The sequence below is a fragment of the Clinocottus analis genome, unplaced genomic scaffold (assembly GCF_023055335.1).
Source record: "Clinocottus analis isolate CAN_PGR_092001 unplaced genomic scaffold, fCliAna1.0.p SCAF_8, whole genome shotgun sequence".
NCBI classification, from domain to species: Eukaryota; Metazoa; Chordata; class Actinopteri; order Perciformes; family Cottidae; genus Clinocottus; species Clinocottus analis.
In genome coordinates, this window is record NW_027176240.1 from 9,255,671 (window position 1) to 9,274,436 (window position 18,766).

The 18,766-nt window shown below is 41.5% G+C and overlaps 1 protein-coding gene across 12 annotated transcripts in view; it reads right to left on the reverse strand.

Moving 5' to 3' along the window:
• The window catches only part of kcnma1a (potassium large conductance calcium-activated channel, subfamily M, alpha member 1a), a 125,988-nt gene extending 110,790 nt beyond the window's left edge, over nt 1-15,198 (reverse strand). For all 12 annotated transcript variants that reach the window (XM_068567596.1, XM_068567594.1, XM_068567601.1 and 9 more), the window contains exon 1: nt 14,484-15,198. In XM_068567596.1, the coding sequence (XP_068423697.1) occupies nt 14,484-14,774 (291 nt within the window). In that variant the 5' untranslated portion in view covers nt 14,775-15,198. The remainder of the gene's footprint in view (nt 1-14,483) is intronic.
• Nucleotides 15,199-18,766: the final 3,568 nt, after the last annotated feature.

Sequence of the window (18,766 nt, forward strand, 5' to 3'; positions counted from 1 at the left end):
GTTATTCATGAGGGATTCCACCTGTAGCACCACAGCTGCATTAGATGTGTCCCATAGTAAGATTTTCAGCTAGTCATCAAACGCTTGCGAAGTAGTAGTGGCATGTTCTAATAATGGAGCTAAAACACTTATATAAATTAAATCACAGTCCATAAATAACTAATGGGAATTGTCTCTGTACAGACTTAATGATTACCATTGATGCAACCGAAGGATGACATAAATACGTAAATATGTAATAAAAAGAACCTGTAGTACTTCAACAACAAAAAAAAAACTAAACATTGTTTTGTGCAAAAACACAGAGTTGAAAAAACAACCATTTTCTGGTTTAACGATATCTGGTCAGAACAAGAGTCGAGTCACCTTTAAAACCAGAGGGAGTTCCCAGCTGTTCAGTGTTGTTTTGTTTTCCCAGAACAGAGAGGACAGGAAGCATCTATTCCCGGCAGTAATTAGAATGTTTAAAAAAAAAAGATGCATTTTGCCTCTGAACACAGAAATAAATGAGTTCTGAGCATCAAACCCCTTGATTGGAAAAACTTACTTTCACATACAAGGAATTTGTCCTGGCAAGAGGTGCATAACATTTTAACAATAAACAGAGTGCCATCGGTGTGTGAATGGTTTGAATGTTAGTTAGAGTTAGTTAGAGGTGGTAGTCCCTGCCGTCAGAGTATGAATGGATAAATGATGACATGTAACAATGTATACAAGTACAGTCCATTTACCATTGTATGCATGCAGAGCCAAGCATGCGGTAAAAGTTCTGGTCAACTGGTCCAGACAAAAAAATAGTCTGTACAAAGTACAAATAAAAGTACAAATAAGTACAAATAAAACAATCAAGACACCTGTTAAGACATTGAATGTAGCTAGTAGGTGATTTCTACTACTTTGGGATAGAGCCAGTCTAGCTGTGAGCCCCTGGTTCCAGTCTTTAGCCAACTTCATATTTATTTTAGATAAATTGTTTTCTAAAATGTCAAACCTGTCTTTTAAAACTGTCCTTTTGGCTACTTCTTGGAGTCCGAGCTTTACTCGTTTCCAGCACCAGTTCCTTTCGTACTGCGACACAGAGTTTGCACAGAAAAGCAAACCACCACCTGTGAGCCATGCATAGCCTAAATGTCAGACTGCTTGTGCTTTTATTTGTGAGCATGTGTGTGTGTGTGTGTGTGTGTGTGTGTGTGTGTGTGTGTGTGTGTGTGTGTGTGTGTGTGTGTGTGTGTGTGTGTGTGTGTGTGTGATGTATGTGAGAATAAAAACAGCAAGGCCAAGGCTGGCCCTGAGACAGCAGTAAATCACATTATGCATTGCAATCTCTATATATCACAGACACTGCCATTCTGCCCACTGGCTTTCCATTGCTGTTCCACGTCTCTTCTCCGTATTTCACTGCCCTAAAAAGACTGACAAAAACTCAAGCCAACTCAGAATAACATTGATGTATTTATAATGTTTAACAAAGAGGCTCTCTTTCTTTGTGTCATTGGACCGGAGTGTGGAAATGGACCGAAAAAGGCTAAGAAAGTCCTCTTTATCTATTTATAACAATAACAGTATGATAAAAATTGTTTTTCATATGTATTATTATCTACCCAAAGTCTTTATTATTGTCAGTGTTCTGGCACATTTTGTCAAAAGAAATCAAAAATAAGTCCAAAGGTATAAATCAAACACCAAAGTATGGTTTATACGTTGTACGCGCTTGTCATTTGGAAGTGTTGATTGTAAAAGATTTTAGGAGGCTAAACAAGGCTTTATCTATTAATAACCAGATGTATTTCCTGACTTGTGTGTCTTTGTTCTTATCATCTAGTATGCATTTTTAAAAATCACATAAACCCTGTATTTCTCACACCCACATGCACGCCTTGCCAAGAATGGGTTACTTTGATCGACAGAGAGCATGGCAGTGATGGTCAGAGGCTGCGTGTTCGAGTAATTACAGAGCAGCCATGTTAGTAAGCCAGTACTAGTCCCACAGGAAGAGCAAACAGCAGCAGTGCAGTGCATAGGTAGGGTTTCGAAAAGGCAACCTGCCTTTGTTTTGTTCACTGGGCTGTCATATGAGAACATGCAGACGGCTAATTTGTCCTGCAACCCTTGTCAACTTTGACCCTGTTCCCTTTCGAGACAGGTGACGCTTAAGTCTCAGTTTTCCATTTCTGATCCCTTAAGCAGGGGTCAGTTCCCCAAAGGGGAAGGGTAAATCACCTGTGAAATAAAGGTCAATTCATGTTGTCATGAATTGGCAAAAACAGATTGCATCCATGTATTCCCTTTCTGCTGTCCATCTTTCTCCTCTTCATGTTTTACCAGCGTAATGTTCATATATGTGTATATGATAGCATGTGATCTGTCCCCCTGTGATCATGAGGTAGTGTGCAAAATGAACAAGAGCTTCCCAGCCGAGTACCACAATCTCAGACCGTTGCTCCTTTGGGGGAACATAAGGAAGGCCTGAAGGACAACGACCCATGAAAATGCTGTGGGACAGGGGAAAGGGAAAGAGGATGGCGAAGAGAGCGATTGGCGACCAATGAAAGGAAAAAAAGAGAAGAAGCAGACATGAACAAAAAATGAACAAAGGGGTGATTAAAAGATCGAGGTAAACAAACCCTAATAAGTTTTTTCTAGGCTTATTCCGAAATCCAACAGTGTCACAAATGATTTTATAGGCCGTCAAACTCTTAACAGCAACAGTTTTCGAGAAGGATTCATTAACAACTACAGTAAGTCTTCTTCTCACTTTAGTCAAGACAAATGACTGCACTCAAGAGTGTGTTTCTGAGAGATAATGCCCCTATAAAGTGTTAATTAAATGGATGTGTGGAATAGGTCTTTTAATCACCCACTCCCTCAAGATTTCAGACCATTACTGCCATCACTCCTTCTGCCTGCTCCAGAGGTTCTGACCCTCCCTGCTGGCAAAAACCCTTTGTATTCAAAATGTCTCACGTCCGTGCCACAAGGAAAACAAGACACTTTAGTCCTAATGTGTGTCCAGTTACTTCAGTGTTTGAAAAGACACCTTCAGAGGAAAAATAAGCCTTGCTGTCAGATGATTCTGCAATAATTAATCATCATCTAAAATCATTTTAATCAATATCTTATAATGCCACTTATTGTTTACAGACATTTAATTAGTATAACTACACTGTATTGGTCTAAACATATCACTATGATGAGAGGTGTGCCAGTGCAAAACTAGGTTTTTATAACATTTGAAGTAAAAGATAAACTCACCATCTCCCAGCAGTGGATGCAGTTGTATTATCTTTGGTCTTTTTCACAGCAGAAAATTTGACTTGACATGGCAGGAGAAGCACAGGTGGAACTAATAACATTAATTATGGATCTGTCCCAGAAACCAACAATACCAAAGATCAGGACCTGGTCAATTTAAACAGAAAGAAGCCATTACTAATGTTATTAATTACACCTGTGCTTTTCCTGATATGAAATGTCAAAATGTCTGCTATGAAGAAGGCCGATTGGCAAAGCATTCAGCTGATTGCTCCCGACCGGCCCCATGCCTCTCTGTGGCAGTGGTTAGCATAGCGATAGCATATCAAGCCACACTCATAATTCAGTGAGAGATATATTGTAATGGCCTATTTTACGTCTGCTGACAGCAAACGTGAGATCAGAAATGCCAAAAATGTGTCTTTGGTAATGTAACTGGTGGTGCCTTAAATATGTTGTACAATCTTGAATGACAAAATGTATTGATTTTGTTGTTTATGCTTTTTTCCCCAACTAACTACTATATGGACCTCAAATCTCCAGTATGAGTCTAGCTGAACCATCTATTTCCTGCTATTCATTGGAGTTGGGCAAACATTAACCAAAGTCATCAGTTATTTTTTATTTGAGCCATTTCTTGCCCTTTTACTTAAAATGTAATAAAGTAAATACAATCTTTGTGTAGCTATGAAAAGTAAAGCATTTCTAACTTCATTCTGTTTAGGCACATACTCACAAAAGATGGACATTTTCTGTTAAGGTTTTATAAACTTAAACAAGATTCTGTAAAGTATGTTTTGTCCATTTGATTAATGTGAGCAAAACTTTCTAGTTACACAAGTGTTGTATAACATTTAATGCATGCATTTATTCTCCCCAAATAATTAATCCTGTCGATTCTGAACGCTCATGAGCTTTCTACCAGTGGCACCCCTCAGGCCAAAATGTCAATGTTGCACATACTGTGATCTAACAGACATAATCTAATAAGCAGTTTGCCATGAAATTTGCTGAGCAAATGCTCCTAAGGAAATAAACCCTTTCCTTTAGCCTCTCTATTGTGACAAACTTTACGTTTTTAGCCCCACTCGTATAAGCATGTATCATCAGTATGTTTGTTACGTCCAACACTTGAGTCAAAATGTTCATCAAAGTCTGTCGCTGCAGGTTGACCAATGTCAAAAAAGTAAAGATAAAACTTTAAGGGAACATGCAATTGGATTCCTATTATTTATTTTCATTTATTTAATTTCAATAGAGAAATCTGTTTTTTGAATATAAGAAACTGTAAGATGTTTTTACATAGATTCTTTAAACAAAGATATAAACTATCTAACAACCCCTTTTTCTGAAGAACTCGACAGCACTGACGTAGCCCCACATCCTTGTTTATGAGAAGCATTGCTCAGGCTCCCTTCCTGAGCTCTCCATGGTGCTGAAAGGCTTCACTTGTGCAGAATGTCCATTATGTTCAACACATCCTGCCAAAACTCTGAGAAGGAGCACAACTGCTGTGTGTGACCGTGGCCAATGGATTCCACATCTCAGATCTGCACTCTGAATATTAGAACTAATCCCTGCTGCTCCCCTCATCAACATCATTGGACCACACATTTCAACACAGGCCACAGACTACCCAGAAGCACAGGGTGTGAATTCTGTTTGACAATGGTCAAGAAAATACCATTTAAATAATAAAGTGAGCAGTAAATATCCTCAGTGCTGAAATAATGTTACAAATGGCTTCCGTATCATACACGCATCTGCCTGCTATTCAGACTCAATTGTGTTCACACATTTCTGAGCTGAGTGTCAACAATGCCGCAATCTATTTTGGATGTTTTAAATAATTACCATGTTGCCACATTTCTGGAACTTGACCTCCACTAAATTGATATTACCACACTATTTGCATTGTAACAAAGGAAAACCATCTCTGCAATGAAAGCTATGAAATGGAGGAATGCACACTACCAAGCCTTATTAGACAAATACATCCGACAAGACAGGATGAGTGCCGTAGACGCAGTGCTGTAGACGCACCAATAACACATACATGATTTAAAAAAATATATACTGACTAGTTACCATCAGACCAACTAGTTCATGCAAATGTGCATATTTGTCATATCTCTGTGTGTAGTTAATTGTTACATTTACATAAACAGGAATATGTTAGTTAGTTATCTTTGAGACTCACTGACATCAATGAGGGAAATCATTACTCTGGGAGTTGCATTTGTACTTGTTATATCTCTGCCCCCTCGGGGTCAATTAGTCAACTAATCGGCCCTTTTGGACGAAGTCAACTAAGATTTTCTTGGTTGATTGTTCATTTATTTATGCTTTTTTATGCTGAATGATTTATTTCCAAAACACTCATGAGCACATCTATGGTAAACACAATATTTAAAGTGGTGCATTTGTGTGATTATAAGGGTGTGTGAAGGGGGCGGGGGCAACCGATACAGCACAGTATCGCAATATTTTGCCTGGCGATATTGTATCGATACACAGAAGTCTAGTATCAATCTTTTATTTAATCAACTCAAAACGTTTTTGGTCCTAGAATAGTAAAATCAATTTATTTTTTGTTGACAAAACTTTACTTTGGGGACAATTTGTAGTTGGAAAAAGCTAATAAATCGCAATACTCAATATATCGCAGTATCGTGATAATATTGTATCGGGACTTAAGTATCAGGACGTTATTGTATCATGGGACCTCTGGTGATTCCCACCCCTAGTGATTATTTGTGGGGAAACACAGTTTTACAGTTGTCAATTAAATCAACTAAGCTAATAGTAAAAAAAGATCATTTCTATTCATTTCTTTGGTCGAGGATAGCCCTATACTGCGCTGTTTGTCCCTCCACGGTGTTTGAAAATGATTCCGTTAATATGACCGATAACAGCGATCATTACATAATAAAAGTATCTTCAAATGGTCCCCAGGAGGGCAGCAAGGCAGGGCTGGCCAATTATAGCACTGCTTAATCTTAATGGTAAAAGCTGTAAGGGAAGCAGCATGGCAGCTCTACATTATCATACATCTTTAATGAGGCGTTCAATGAACCCATGCACTCTGTGCATCATCTGTATACGATTGTCTACACATGCTGTCATTCGGGGCTCACCGCTCGGCGCATCATCTTACAAAGCTCATGTCACTCTGAAATTGGTCTCGCTTGACTCGCTGCTTGGTTCATGTCTAGATACATTTCACAGCTCTCAGAGCAATGCCAGGAAACACACAGAACCTGAGCGAGACAGCACCTTCTGGGATTTCAGTTTTGCAAGCATCAAACAAGGCTGTAATTGACAGTTGGGCTATTCATCCTGCGTAGCCACTTTGGCAAATGTCAGAAGAAGTCAAGAGGTATAACCATTGTACAGCAGGCCCTCTCACTATAGCCAAACACAATACTGCTTGTAGGCTGCTCTTCTTTGTCAGCTAGACTTGTGTTTCCCCATAAAAAACATTGTATTACTGTGTGGTACTCACTTAACTAACATACACTGTTTGGGAGGCTGCCAAATAGGGTGCAATCTTAGCATTGTAGCATAGGCACATTATTGGCACGAAGAGAGAAACCTGAGCCTGCTGTTAGCCTGCGAGGGGAAGGACAATTAGCATTTAGCCTAGCCCTCTTGGAGGTTAATTGAGACAGGTTGCTGAAGTGCACTGGCTGTGGTGATGGTGGTGCTGTGTAATCCTAACACCTTCCTATCCGTCTCTGAGAGCTTGTATGTGCTTGAATGTTCACCCAAGGGGCTGGAGATAGAGAGAGAGAAAGAGAGAGAGAGAGAGAGAGAGAGAGAGAGAGAGAGAGAGAGAGAGAGAGAGAGAGAGAGAGAGAGAAAGAGAGAAAGAGAGCTGATCTCTAAATAGGAAGCAGAAACACCGCCTGCTGAGATCTTTGAAGGTCACTGCAGAGTCCTCTACACTCTCTCTCTCTCTCTCTCTCTCTCTCTCTCTCTCTCTCTCTCTCTCTCGGTCTGTGTCCATCTTTCTCGCTCCCCCTCACTTTCTCTCTCTCTCTATCCCTTTCTCTCTCTCTCTCTGTGCATTGGTGCACACAGCTCAAAGCAACAATTATAATGGTAACCATGTTTTGATTTTCAAAAATCAATGCTCCACTGGCTTCCCCGATTTCTAAGGGGAGAAGAGAATGAGGGAGAGAGTGGGAGATGGCTGGCTCTGCCTGATAATCCACACTAGAAAAGACTAGTCCCAGGGCTGTGCTTGTGCTGGTCTGTCTGCTTGCTTTGAATCCATCCAGTGGCATGGAAGCTTGAGACATTTCTAGTATTTCAACACCTCTGTGTGAAAAACCTCAAATAAATAATCTAACCATCAGACTTGAAATGAAGATATAATGTAATGTATAAAATTGGTGTGAGAATCTCAGCGGGAATACACACAAACACTGCATTTGCATGTTGACTCTATAGTGAACAATGAATGACAAGAATGCTTGTTTTTCTGTCGCTCTCGCATTCAAAAACACAAGCATTTGCAAATTTAAGAAACATAAGTGAGCATTCAAATTAAAATTCAAAATACAAAACAAGACGCATACAGACCAGTATACAATGGAAAATACATGCTCTTTCTTAACTTACATCTTAAATACCGACACAAAAGAAGACACATCCATGTGATTATCAAAATAACATAATTTAAACTCTTCTCTCTAATAGCTGAAATAGCTGCAAACGCATTAAATATTATGTATATGGCCTGGCTATAGGGACACACACACACATGCTCTGATGTTAAGCAGTTTAAGGACAACAACAGCTGAGTAAGAAAGCTGGTAGAAACCATAAGCCATTATCATGCTGGCTAGCCAGGCACTAGCTTGCTATCTCCCTCTTGCAGGCCTCCCTTGCCAGCTTACCCTCGCCAGTCTCAACCAGACGATCTATATGCAAATGGTTTTCCATGCCAGTTTGACGAGGCAAGGATCAGGTGACTTAGACACTATCGCACATTTTAAATGATGGGAATGTCTGTCTAGCGCTCTTCCCCCATGTGGAGCCAGGTATACCCTTCCCCTCTAACCTTTAACCTCTGAATAGTTCCTTGGGCGTTTAAGTCCTTTTAATAGTTCTGTGACTGGCCAAAGAAGACATAACAGCATGACAGCAGGGGAGCACGGTTTGGGTACAGGGGGGTTGACCTCTGTGTCTGCCTCATGATATACATAGTCTGGCCTGATGTATAGCCTCTCCTTGTCTGTGGATTACCATACATCAGCATAGCACACTACAGTTGTCCCTAGATGGCCATCAAACCAGGCACAGAGAATTAGGGATTAGAGCCTTGAAAAGGGAGGATCTCCGCTAAAGAAAAACTCATGAGTCACACATTCCATATTAGAGAAGTATGTGTATAGAAAGTTAATCGGTGATGCTGGACTGAAGTTTTTTAAAGCTCACATAAAATTGACTGGTTGTTACTGCTTACCTCCATTTTGTTTCATAGTAAACTGAATATCTTTAGAGTTTGGACCGTTGTTTGGACAAAAAAAATTAAATATATATAAATATATTGTTAGACTAAATAACTAATCAATGAATCAATAAAGTTACGATAATAAAAAGTTATTTAGTTGAAACCCTACTCCAGGCATGCCTGCTGTGGTGGAAAGTCATGCTTTGCCCGGGGACAGCTGTGAGACATGATCACTCCCAACAACACATGACAAGACACATGCAACTCAACTATTGGTCACGAGAATGTAGTAGTCCTCCTGTACACACATTTCTGAGATGGCATTAATAACTAAGCAAGTGTACAGAAATACAGTTGTATGTGCACAGCCAATCTTAAAGGCTCGAACATTTGCCTGAGGAAATTCACAGTTTAGCCACGATGTCAAATTGTCTTCAAATTCCAGCGCTCCTCCTGGGGGCTGGGCACAGTCCTGCTTAGCTAAAGGACGGACCTCGCAGCTAATGTACGGAGGTTGCAATGAGTTATAGCATGACGTGTTGAAGCTCGATCCATAAAAGTTAGTATATGCCGAGGGTCAGTTGTAACGTTATCATGATGTGTTCAAATGTAATCTTTAAAAAATCAATTTTGGCGGGAGACTTGAATCCATGAAAATATAGCTCAAAAAGGCATATACCTAATTACTACTCAAAATAACCTTAATGGAAGACAATAACTATGTAAAAGGACAGTTTACATGAACTTTAAAACAATTAAGAATTGTTTCAGAGATGGAAGCGGAAACAGTTAGTAGACTTGAAACCCAGAATATAATAATACTAAACATTTAGTAAATGTAGTAATGCACTAAATGGATTCAGTTTTGACAGATAATATTATTTTATGAGCAAGAATAATTGTTAGCATACTCGACTTACTCAAATAACCAATAGCTGCAGCCCTACAAGTCTTTATCAAGTGTCTCGTGTGATCATTTCTTCAATTAGCTCTGGAATTCAATAAGCTAGCATGGGCCGAGATGGGGAAAGAGTTAGGCTCAGGGTAGTGAGAGCGACAGCTGATGTCAGGGTGTGTGCTCAATGCTGCTCTGGCGAAATGCAGCTGGTCCGTTGCCAAGCAAAAAATAATACACAGGCCCACAACAGTTCCTCCCTGCAGGCACCTCCGCAATCCAGTCCACTTAAAGGTAAGTGCAAGCAAGAGAGTCCCAGCATACCTCATTTGCTCTACCATAGATTTGACTTTTCTTTGTCACATCGGCAATTACAAATACAGTGAAAGCCAAACCGTCGTGCACAAAAAAAGCTATCACAATCTTAATGTTTCTAAATGCTTTGTGATGATTTAGTATTCATCAAGGCTGCCATTACTCATGAGATGGCCGATCATAAGATGGATTTGTCCTTGTGGTTTGAGAAGGAGATTTAAAGAACACTTCTCCAGCTTTACACCTAATGTGAGTTGTTTAGTGATAATAGGCTTGCTTTATTATAAACCCTCTAACTGCAAACTAATAATGACCAAAGAAAATGGAGTCCAAGCACCAGATGTTTCCTCACCCCACATCTGTATTAGCCGCATCACAGGAGCAGAGTCTGGCCCTCAAGTCAGGAGAACCAGGGCGCAGCACATCAGACTCTCATTAGATATGATGAAACTTTAATGATCCCATGATTGCCATAGGGACACTGGACTGGTAGAGCAGCAAACAACATGAGAAGACGCATGAGCGAAATACAAATTATCCTGGAGCAAAAGGGGAAAGTAAGTAAGTACTTGTTAAATAGAAATGTGTAAGACAAAAGTGGATGTTTTTTTTTATAGCATTAAGACTTGCAGAAAAGGTATTATCAAGATTAGATTGTTCAGATAGAGCAGGAACTGTAGCGCCGACAACCCTTTTGTTGAGCTGTTCGGAGAGAAACAACGGTACAATCCTGTCGACTGTTGGCTCCAAAGTACATTCAAAACAGTCCACGTTGCACCTGAGGGGGATGAGGAGGAGGCTGTTGTACCTTTGTACAACAAAAGTACAACAGCCTTGTTTGGAGGTGTATTTTTGTAGTCCTCATTTAATCTCACTGCGACACAGCAACATAATGTGTAGTTTGGTGCTTGGATTGAAACATTTGTATTGTTGGTTCAGACCATTTTGCAGTTGATGTGTACTTTAACTAATTCAGGTACATTAAGAGTGAACCATCTCCCTCCTTACTGCTCTGTGACAGGTGCCAGTTATCCACTAACAGCTCCTCTTACTGATGCAGAGCTGCAGACTCTTCGCCTCCAGATCAAGCGGTCTTCTAAACGCCTGTCAATCCTCTCGTGCAAAGCAACACAAACTAGTATATATCCAATTTTACGGAAATAACTTTAACTTGTCTGTCATATAACGTTTACACTTCAATGCATACTATATATTATTGTTAATGACTTAGCTGACATTAACCCACTTGGGATATTCTGACTCTGATTTTACTTTTCTGATCAACTATTCCTTTCAACTCCAACAAAAATGTTTGATTTAGCACAAGACATTTCTGATTATCGAAAAAAGCCACGGTTTCAGGGAGCCGTTGTGCCATTCATGTTTGAATAGAAATTGGTGCCACAAATGCAAAGCCTCAATACTCTTCCTCCCCACGCATCCCAAATAACAGAGGCATCATATAAGAACTCCTGGAGGTGGCATGACGCAGAGTAGATAACTAGACCGTTAGATAACCACACAGCAGTGAAGCAGCACAGAAAACAGCACAAAACTCGAAGAATTCAACAAGACCAAAAGAAAGGGAATACAGAGCAGATGTATATGCCAACAAGCCTCGCAACATGAAAGTGGTTTCCTCCACTTCAGCGTCACTGAGTGGCTGTGCTTCCATTCCCGTCATGCATATGCATTAGCATTGTCTTTGAGTGAGTATTTCCCTGAGTAGGAAACCCCCTTATTTAGAACGTGTGAAACCTCGAGACTGCACTGTAAAAAGAGAGTGAAATAATGAAGCTCATCCAGACAGCCTAAGACCTGGTGTTTGCAGAGGAACGCAGTGTAGGAGAAAAATCGATAACAAATGTGTTTTGATATGTGGTTTAAAAATGGCACTTGAGCACTCTGAAACACCCAGCAGATAAATGGTGCCATTAATGTGCCATTACCTACACAGTGTTTAAAAAAAATCAATGCAGGTTTGGTGTTGTTTTTTCATTTGATGTTGTTTTTTCAGTCCACCCAGTAGACAGCACCATAGCTATAAAACATTGTCCTGTTGACTGTAGTACGATTGTCCTGTCTCATTTTGGAAACAAGTGAAACGGTGATTATACCCGGTTCCTTGGACTTGTGAAGTGCAAGTCCTCATCAGACCCTTGTCTTTTAACAGTCTAGAAGTCTCAAAAAGTTGCACTGCACATGTTGTCTTTGCTGCATCTACTTATCTCACTCCTTCCCCCAGTATGATGCATATGACCCATGACCTCTCCCTTATAATCCCGACAGAGAAGAGGGCCATTTAATAGAATTAGGACACAGCTGTGTGTCAATAACAGAGCACAGGAGGACACTATGCAACACCCCCTCTCATACCCTTCCAACACCCTCACACCCCCTGTTTCCACTTCCTCCTGTTTCTCTCTCAGAGTTTCCACCTCCATTTCCTTGCCTCTGATTCCAGGTTCCCAGTACTGCCAAAGAAAGCCCACCACCCCTCAACGCCAACTATGCATCCTGTTTCTGACACATGCCAACTCAGCCAGCCGCACTAGTCAGCTGAACACAGATCCAGTTTCCCCTTCTTAATACTCCTAACAAGCCTTTTCCCTCTGCAGCCAAGTGTCAAGCCTACCAAAGTCACCTAACGGGATGGCTCTGCCTTCCACACACAGCAATACAACAGCCCAGGGAATGAGTGCAAACGGAAATATGCTTTAATTTTATTCTGTTTCTCCTATTTTACAAGAGATGAGATGCAACCAGATACCCACCAGCAGTCACAAGATGGATACCTCATTATAATTGCATGGTTTACGTCCATCACTGTTCTAGCATGATGGTTAGAAGTATGCGGGATGGCATATGGTTTGTTACCATCTCTTAAACTGGGATTCATGACCATAACAAAATGACACGAGGCAGACAAGTAATAACCTATATTGCATAACAGGCAGAGGTGTCTCTCAATGTAAATAAAAGCTGTTTAGACGGGACACTTTATTGTCAGCAGAACATCATTTAAATCCCAGAGGCCTGTCTTTTAAATCTGATATAATGTAAATTTCAACATGTTTTTCAATATGCAGCTAAAAAGCCGGACTGGACGATCTGTGTGTTTTCACGTCCTATCCAAAATCTAGATCCTTCACGGCTTAATTTAACATATGTCTTTTGGGATTATTATTTGTGTGCAGATAGGTGAGTGTGGGGCTGTGAGATATGATTAAGAGATATTCTAAATGAAAGTGATATTTCAATTTCAGATATCCATTTATATAATTCCACATTTGAAATGATCAAATGTATGTGCAATGTCTCTAAGCAGAGCAATAGAGGCTATTTTCTGCTGTTATTGTCAGTTAAGGAAGATGACGCTGCGCCCTGTCTTCCACCTGTCATAATACCAAATAGAAACGGGCAGAAAAGGGCCAAGGCCACAAAAGGACATGGCAGAAGAGCAGCGGGAGGGGCTCATCCATTTGAATTTGATGCAACCTCAACATATCAAAGGATGAGGAAGTTCACCGTTGCTCCCTCCTTCCTGCCATCATTGTCACATCTTCTTTTCAACCCCTTTGTGCTTAATGCTGACGACAGACTCGCACTGTCACAGCACTTGCCGTTTTCCTGCTTTTTTTGTTGTTGTGTTTTGTGTAAAGAATTTTCATTCCAAGCAAGAGAAAAAACGCCCATGTTTTCACACACTCTAAGCAGCATTACCCTCTGTTCAGCCACTTGCACCATATACAAGTGTATGAGTCATGCATGAAGCAGGCTTTAATACACACGTGAATCAGGCATGATTCATCATTAAAGCAGGCCACCCCAAGCAAAGTAAAGGGTAGTCACCCTTTTTCATCCTATTTCTATCTCAGTACTGCAGACAGGTTACTTTCATCATTCTACAAAGATAATTAATGTGCAGCAGAAACACATTTATTAACGTGTGAAAAACAGACAAAAAGTGTGTTTGCGAGAACTTTATTTTGCAGACAGCTTTGATGTTGTCAGGTCTGCATAAAAAGTCCTATTGGATGTAATTAGGTCTCACTGGTGGAATGTTACGTTGGTCTATGAAACTATCGTGAGTGACCCCAAGAAAACGTCTATTTTCACCCGAGAAGTCAAGAGCTGATGCTGCATGAGGATAGGCTACTATGATGTACATTGAAGAAGCTAAATAAAATGAAGGAGCCGCTCTTCTCTCATCCCACCCACATCTGCCATGCAACACCACCCCCTTCATTCAAGAGTGGGAGTTGGTAAACACAGCTAACGGATAATAACAATCGTATTCAAGGGATGCATTCATTATAAAGGTACCGCAGTTGGCACTTGAAATCTCTTTGGTGGGTGCAGGTGATGGGGAAGCTATCAAAGTGGCATGCCATTTTCACAATAAAGGCCATTACAGAACAAGAGCTCAGGCCAGTGTCAAATATGTACACATTTGAAAAAAAAACACACACATACATTATCTTCATCAGTGATGTTGTATGAGGCGTTTAAAGACATTTTACATATACAAACTGACAGTGGACAAACTAGCGGACATACCTTGGGTTTGACGTTGCAGTGGCAGCAAACTGTCCACATATATTTGAGTGTCCTCCACAGCAGGATGATGAAGAGACCCCCAAAAAACGTCACCATGGAGGATGCGAGGAATGCCCACCACATGCGCTGTCCATTGTTGTCGCAGGGCACCTCGGACGAGAACGGGATGACAACGTCTACCATCTTGGATATTAAGATTGAAGAGTCCGGATTTATATTCTTATTGATATTGCTTGTCCTCATAGAGCTGGCGCTTCCATGGGGAACGGTGCCACCTGCCTCCGCTAGCATTTAGGAGCCTTGGAGAGCCTGTGCCAGCGTCTCCAGCCCCACTCACCAGCCATATTGCTTGAAAAAAAAAAAAGCCCCTCTTCGCTGTAAATTGTGCTCACCCACCCGATGGAGTCTCTTTCTATAGTTTAGCAGCTTATGAATCGTTTATTCGTGACAGCGTGAGACACCGCACACGCGAACCTGACCAAAATAGCGGGTCGGTGGCCCTTGGACAGAGGCATTTAAATCCGCAATACTGACGAATCTTTACCGCGTCTCAGTCTGAGGCTTCTGTCTCTTTCGCGCAGAAAGCCATGGCGAAGACGGCGTCGTTCGCAGCCGTCGACGCTGCCAATGATACGTCGAGTAGTAGTAAACACAAGCAGGGAGAAATGTTCGCAGCCTGTTCTCGGCGAGGCGACCTCTCTCTCTCTCTCTTTCTCTCCCTTCCTCTAGCCGTCTTCCATCCAGGGATCTCGTCGATAAGCAGCCGGAGAATTCGATCGATCGATATCACTTTTCGTGAACGGCGGGCAACAAAACGAAGAAGAAAAACACACACATGGAGATAATGAAATTCTACATTTGGGTTCACTGGCTCCGCCGCGGCGAAGGCTACATCGTCATGCGGGCGTTTTCGTTTGTCAGTTCTGCGTAAAAAGGACGAGCGCTCGGGTGGATGTCACCGTCTCCATTCGATCCCCTGCAGCCCTGGCACGGAGCGGCCAGCTGAGAGCGCGCGCCTGTCAGATCCGCTCCAGAGGAGAGTGGGGAGATTTACAGGTAGGAGGGCGGAGCGAAGCGCGCGTAATAAAGATAGACACAGAGGGCAGCAATACCCGACGACGATGTTTACTCCGAATGCCGACCGGTCTGCGCTGCCTCTCCGGCGCATAAAGGAGGAAGGCAACAATTGCGCCTTTGCGTTTTTGTTGCGCGCCAGTGAGTGACGCACGTCGCAGAAACGAGGAGGCTGTGAAAAGCGAGCTATATCTATCAGTGATGCATTTAAGGATTATAGCAGGCTATATAAACATCACAGGGAGTGATGAATCCCCATGGGAAATGCTGTGGTGACAGCGTGGATATAAAACGACAATAAAGTGACGTTACTTTTCATTTGACTCCAACGCTGTCGGTCGCTGCAGGGATCCTATTGCCCTGACTTCTCATTAGGGATAGTACTCCCCGTTTTACTGAGTTACTGCTTGTCATCATGGATGAAGGGCATACCATGTTTTCATTTAGAGAAATGGACTTGATAAAAGGCCACACACACACACACACACACACACACACACACACACACACACACACACACACACACACACACACACACACAGGGTGCTTGTTATGAATGTCCTTTTCCGGTCAATTACTGTAATATGCTTACACTTTTAGTTCACATATTCGGTCAAAAACCTGTGTGAATTGGTGACGACGGTGAGGCATGACTCGTGGTTTATGCCTCTCAAGTAGTCAGCCAGACCAAAGGATATGGGGAAACAGCTGGCTCGGGCCCTGAATAACCACAAGACCAGGCAGGTGCACACGCCACCTGTGTCACAAGGCCCCAGACTTCTTGGAGATTGTTTGCAATAAAATCTCAATAATGTGTCCCCAAGGCTTCATGATCTCTAATCGAATGTGATCAATGTCAGCAATTGTTTATGTATACTCGTAAGTTACTTAATAAATGTCCCATTGAATTGTTATTACTACTTTTCAAGCACAGATGATTCGGAAAGCAAACATGCCTAAGTAAGGTGTGGCGAAGACATGTAATTAATGTTCTGTGATGGTAATTTATTGTCTGGGAAATAGTCGCGCTTCCACAGAAATAGCTTCTGTAACAGAATCCTTTAGCCTGGGAGAGGGGCGAGCTGTAAAAGATCGAAGACGAGGAAATCTGTAAATTATAGCCTAACGTCAGCGTTATGAGTGTCTATGTGAGCATTTTGACTTTGACAGGTCAACACTGCTGTCCACCAGATTTACAGAATAAAAATAAACTCAGATGCAACAAGTTTCGAATGTTTGTAACATGATATTTTTCCATAATTTTATCTGCATCATTTACATCGGGTTTGCACTCAGAAGGACCCAGCAGCCAAACACCAGGATGGAAATCAGACATTGTAAACTTAGGTTTGACCTTTACCATGACTATTAGAATGGGCTTTGTAGAGCAGCTCTGAAGATGTCCTCCTGCTGGTGAAATGGTGAACTGGTCATATTACGCACAAACGATGCTGTTCGACAGAAGTGTCATGGAGCACCTCCCTCTATTTGTATTTTTTCAAGCACTGCAACATTTTAATACAAAAAAATTACATTCAAGCTAGATTCAACATGATACGGGTCAGGAAATATTGAAGATAGTTCGAAAGCCTAATAAGTATGTTCATCTTTATTCAAAAAATCATTTTTTTTAAGGAAACAAGTGAGGTGTAAATTACAGGTTAACAGAAGCCTTCTCTTGAGAGTAATAATATTAATTAATGCTGTTCATTCACACAGAATTTACAAATGTATTGGCGCATCATTAATGCCTTCAACAGGGAATCTTACTCTGTACATATTCTAAGAACAAGTCTATTGAATTCCAAGGTCCAATGCAACAATACACCCCGAGAAAGGTCAAAGAAAGTGAGAGTATCAGCAGCACATGCTACATACGTTGTGTGTCATAATAAATCTTGCTGGCATTTATTGCTGGCTGCAGAAGTGGGGACTTAAATTGATCATCCCCCATGAAAAGCCAGCTGTTGGGCGAGTGGTTCCCGTGGGCCAGAAGAACTTTAACTGTAGGGTCTCAATGCTGACGGATGAGGAGATTAACACAAGAGCAGTCAGGTGGTAATCCTGCGGGGCATTTTGAGAGGCTGATGAGGTAATGTGCTGGAAAACCCGTAGAAGGCTGAACCGGACAAAGTCATCCCATCATGCAGTCAGAGATGGGAAAGGCCACGGCTCGCCAGTGTGGACTACAAAGATCCGTTGCAGTCAGACGGGAGACTTCTCAAGTTCAGTTGAGCTGTCAGCAGCTGTCTTGAAACAGACACCTCGCCAGGAGATCTGGAGACCCTACCCCTTTCTAAAACAGGGAAGAGGGTATTTGGAGGACATTAAGAACGGGAGCATGACATAGCAGACCTGAACTTGAAGTTTAGTGAAGAAAAAAGTGACCCAAACCCTGAGTGACATTCTCTGGAGAGCAGCATGAACAATTAGGCCTGGGTAGCAGGCCGTTTGAGGCATTAGTGGATGTTTTGGAGGGACTGGGTGCTCTCTTTCCTCGATGAACCCGACAGGAAGCTTGAGGGTAGTCATCCACTGTGCACAGTGACATCATTGGCTGGAGGACCGTGTGACCCCCTGATGCGGCACTTGGAGGAAACAACCTTGGGCTAAAGGTGCCCAATCAACCAGCAAGATCTGGTATAGCTACAGGCTGCTCAACGGCATGGAAACAACTCTTATATTGAAAAAGTTTTTTCTTGGAGTGTAGGCCGAGTATGTGTTCGACAGCATCATAAAGATGGCATTAAGTGCAAGTTTGGGAGTAAAAGCTCAGTGTAACTCAAGTGATCACATGAGTAATGAGATGCTGAGAAGGTATAGCCAATCAGAGACAATGATTCACGATAAATTTGGCATATTTTTTTCATTCATGATGCATTTTTTTTTTTTTTAGCAAAAACATGTATGACTTTTGAAAAAGGTTCTTTGCATTTGTGTGAATTCACTCATATTTCCATGAGGCGTAAAAATGTGAAATTAGCAATTTAATACATTGCACATGTACAATTATACTATTAAGTAATAGATAACTAAACTGGAGCAGGAATCCTGCTGCTGGAGAATCAAGAAGCCCATTGCTAGTTCTGAAAATGAAGTATTCATGGACAGTGATAGCAAACAAAACAAAGCTGTATTGGTGTGGTTTGTACCCCTTGTAAAAGATGAAAACAGCAGAGTAACATGCTATAAAGCATTAGCGACTCTAA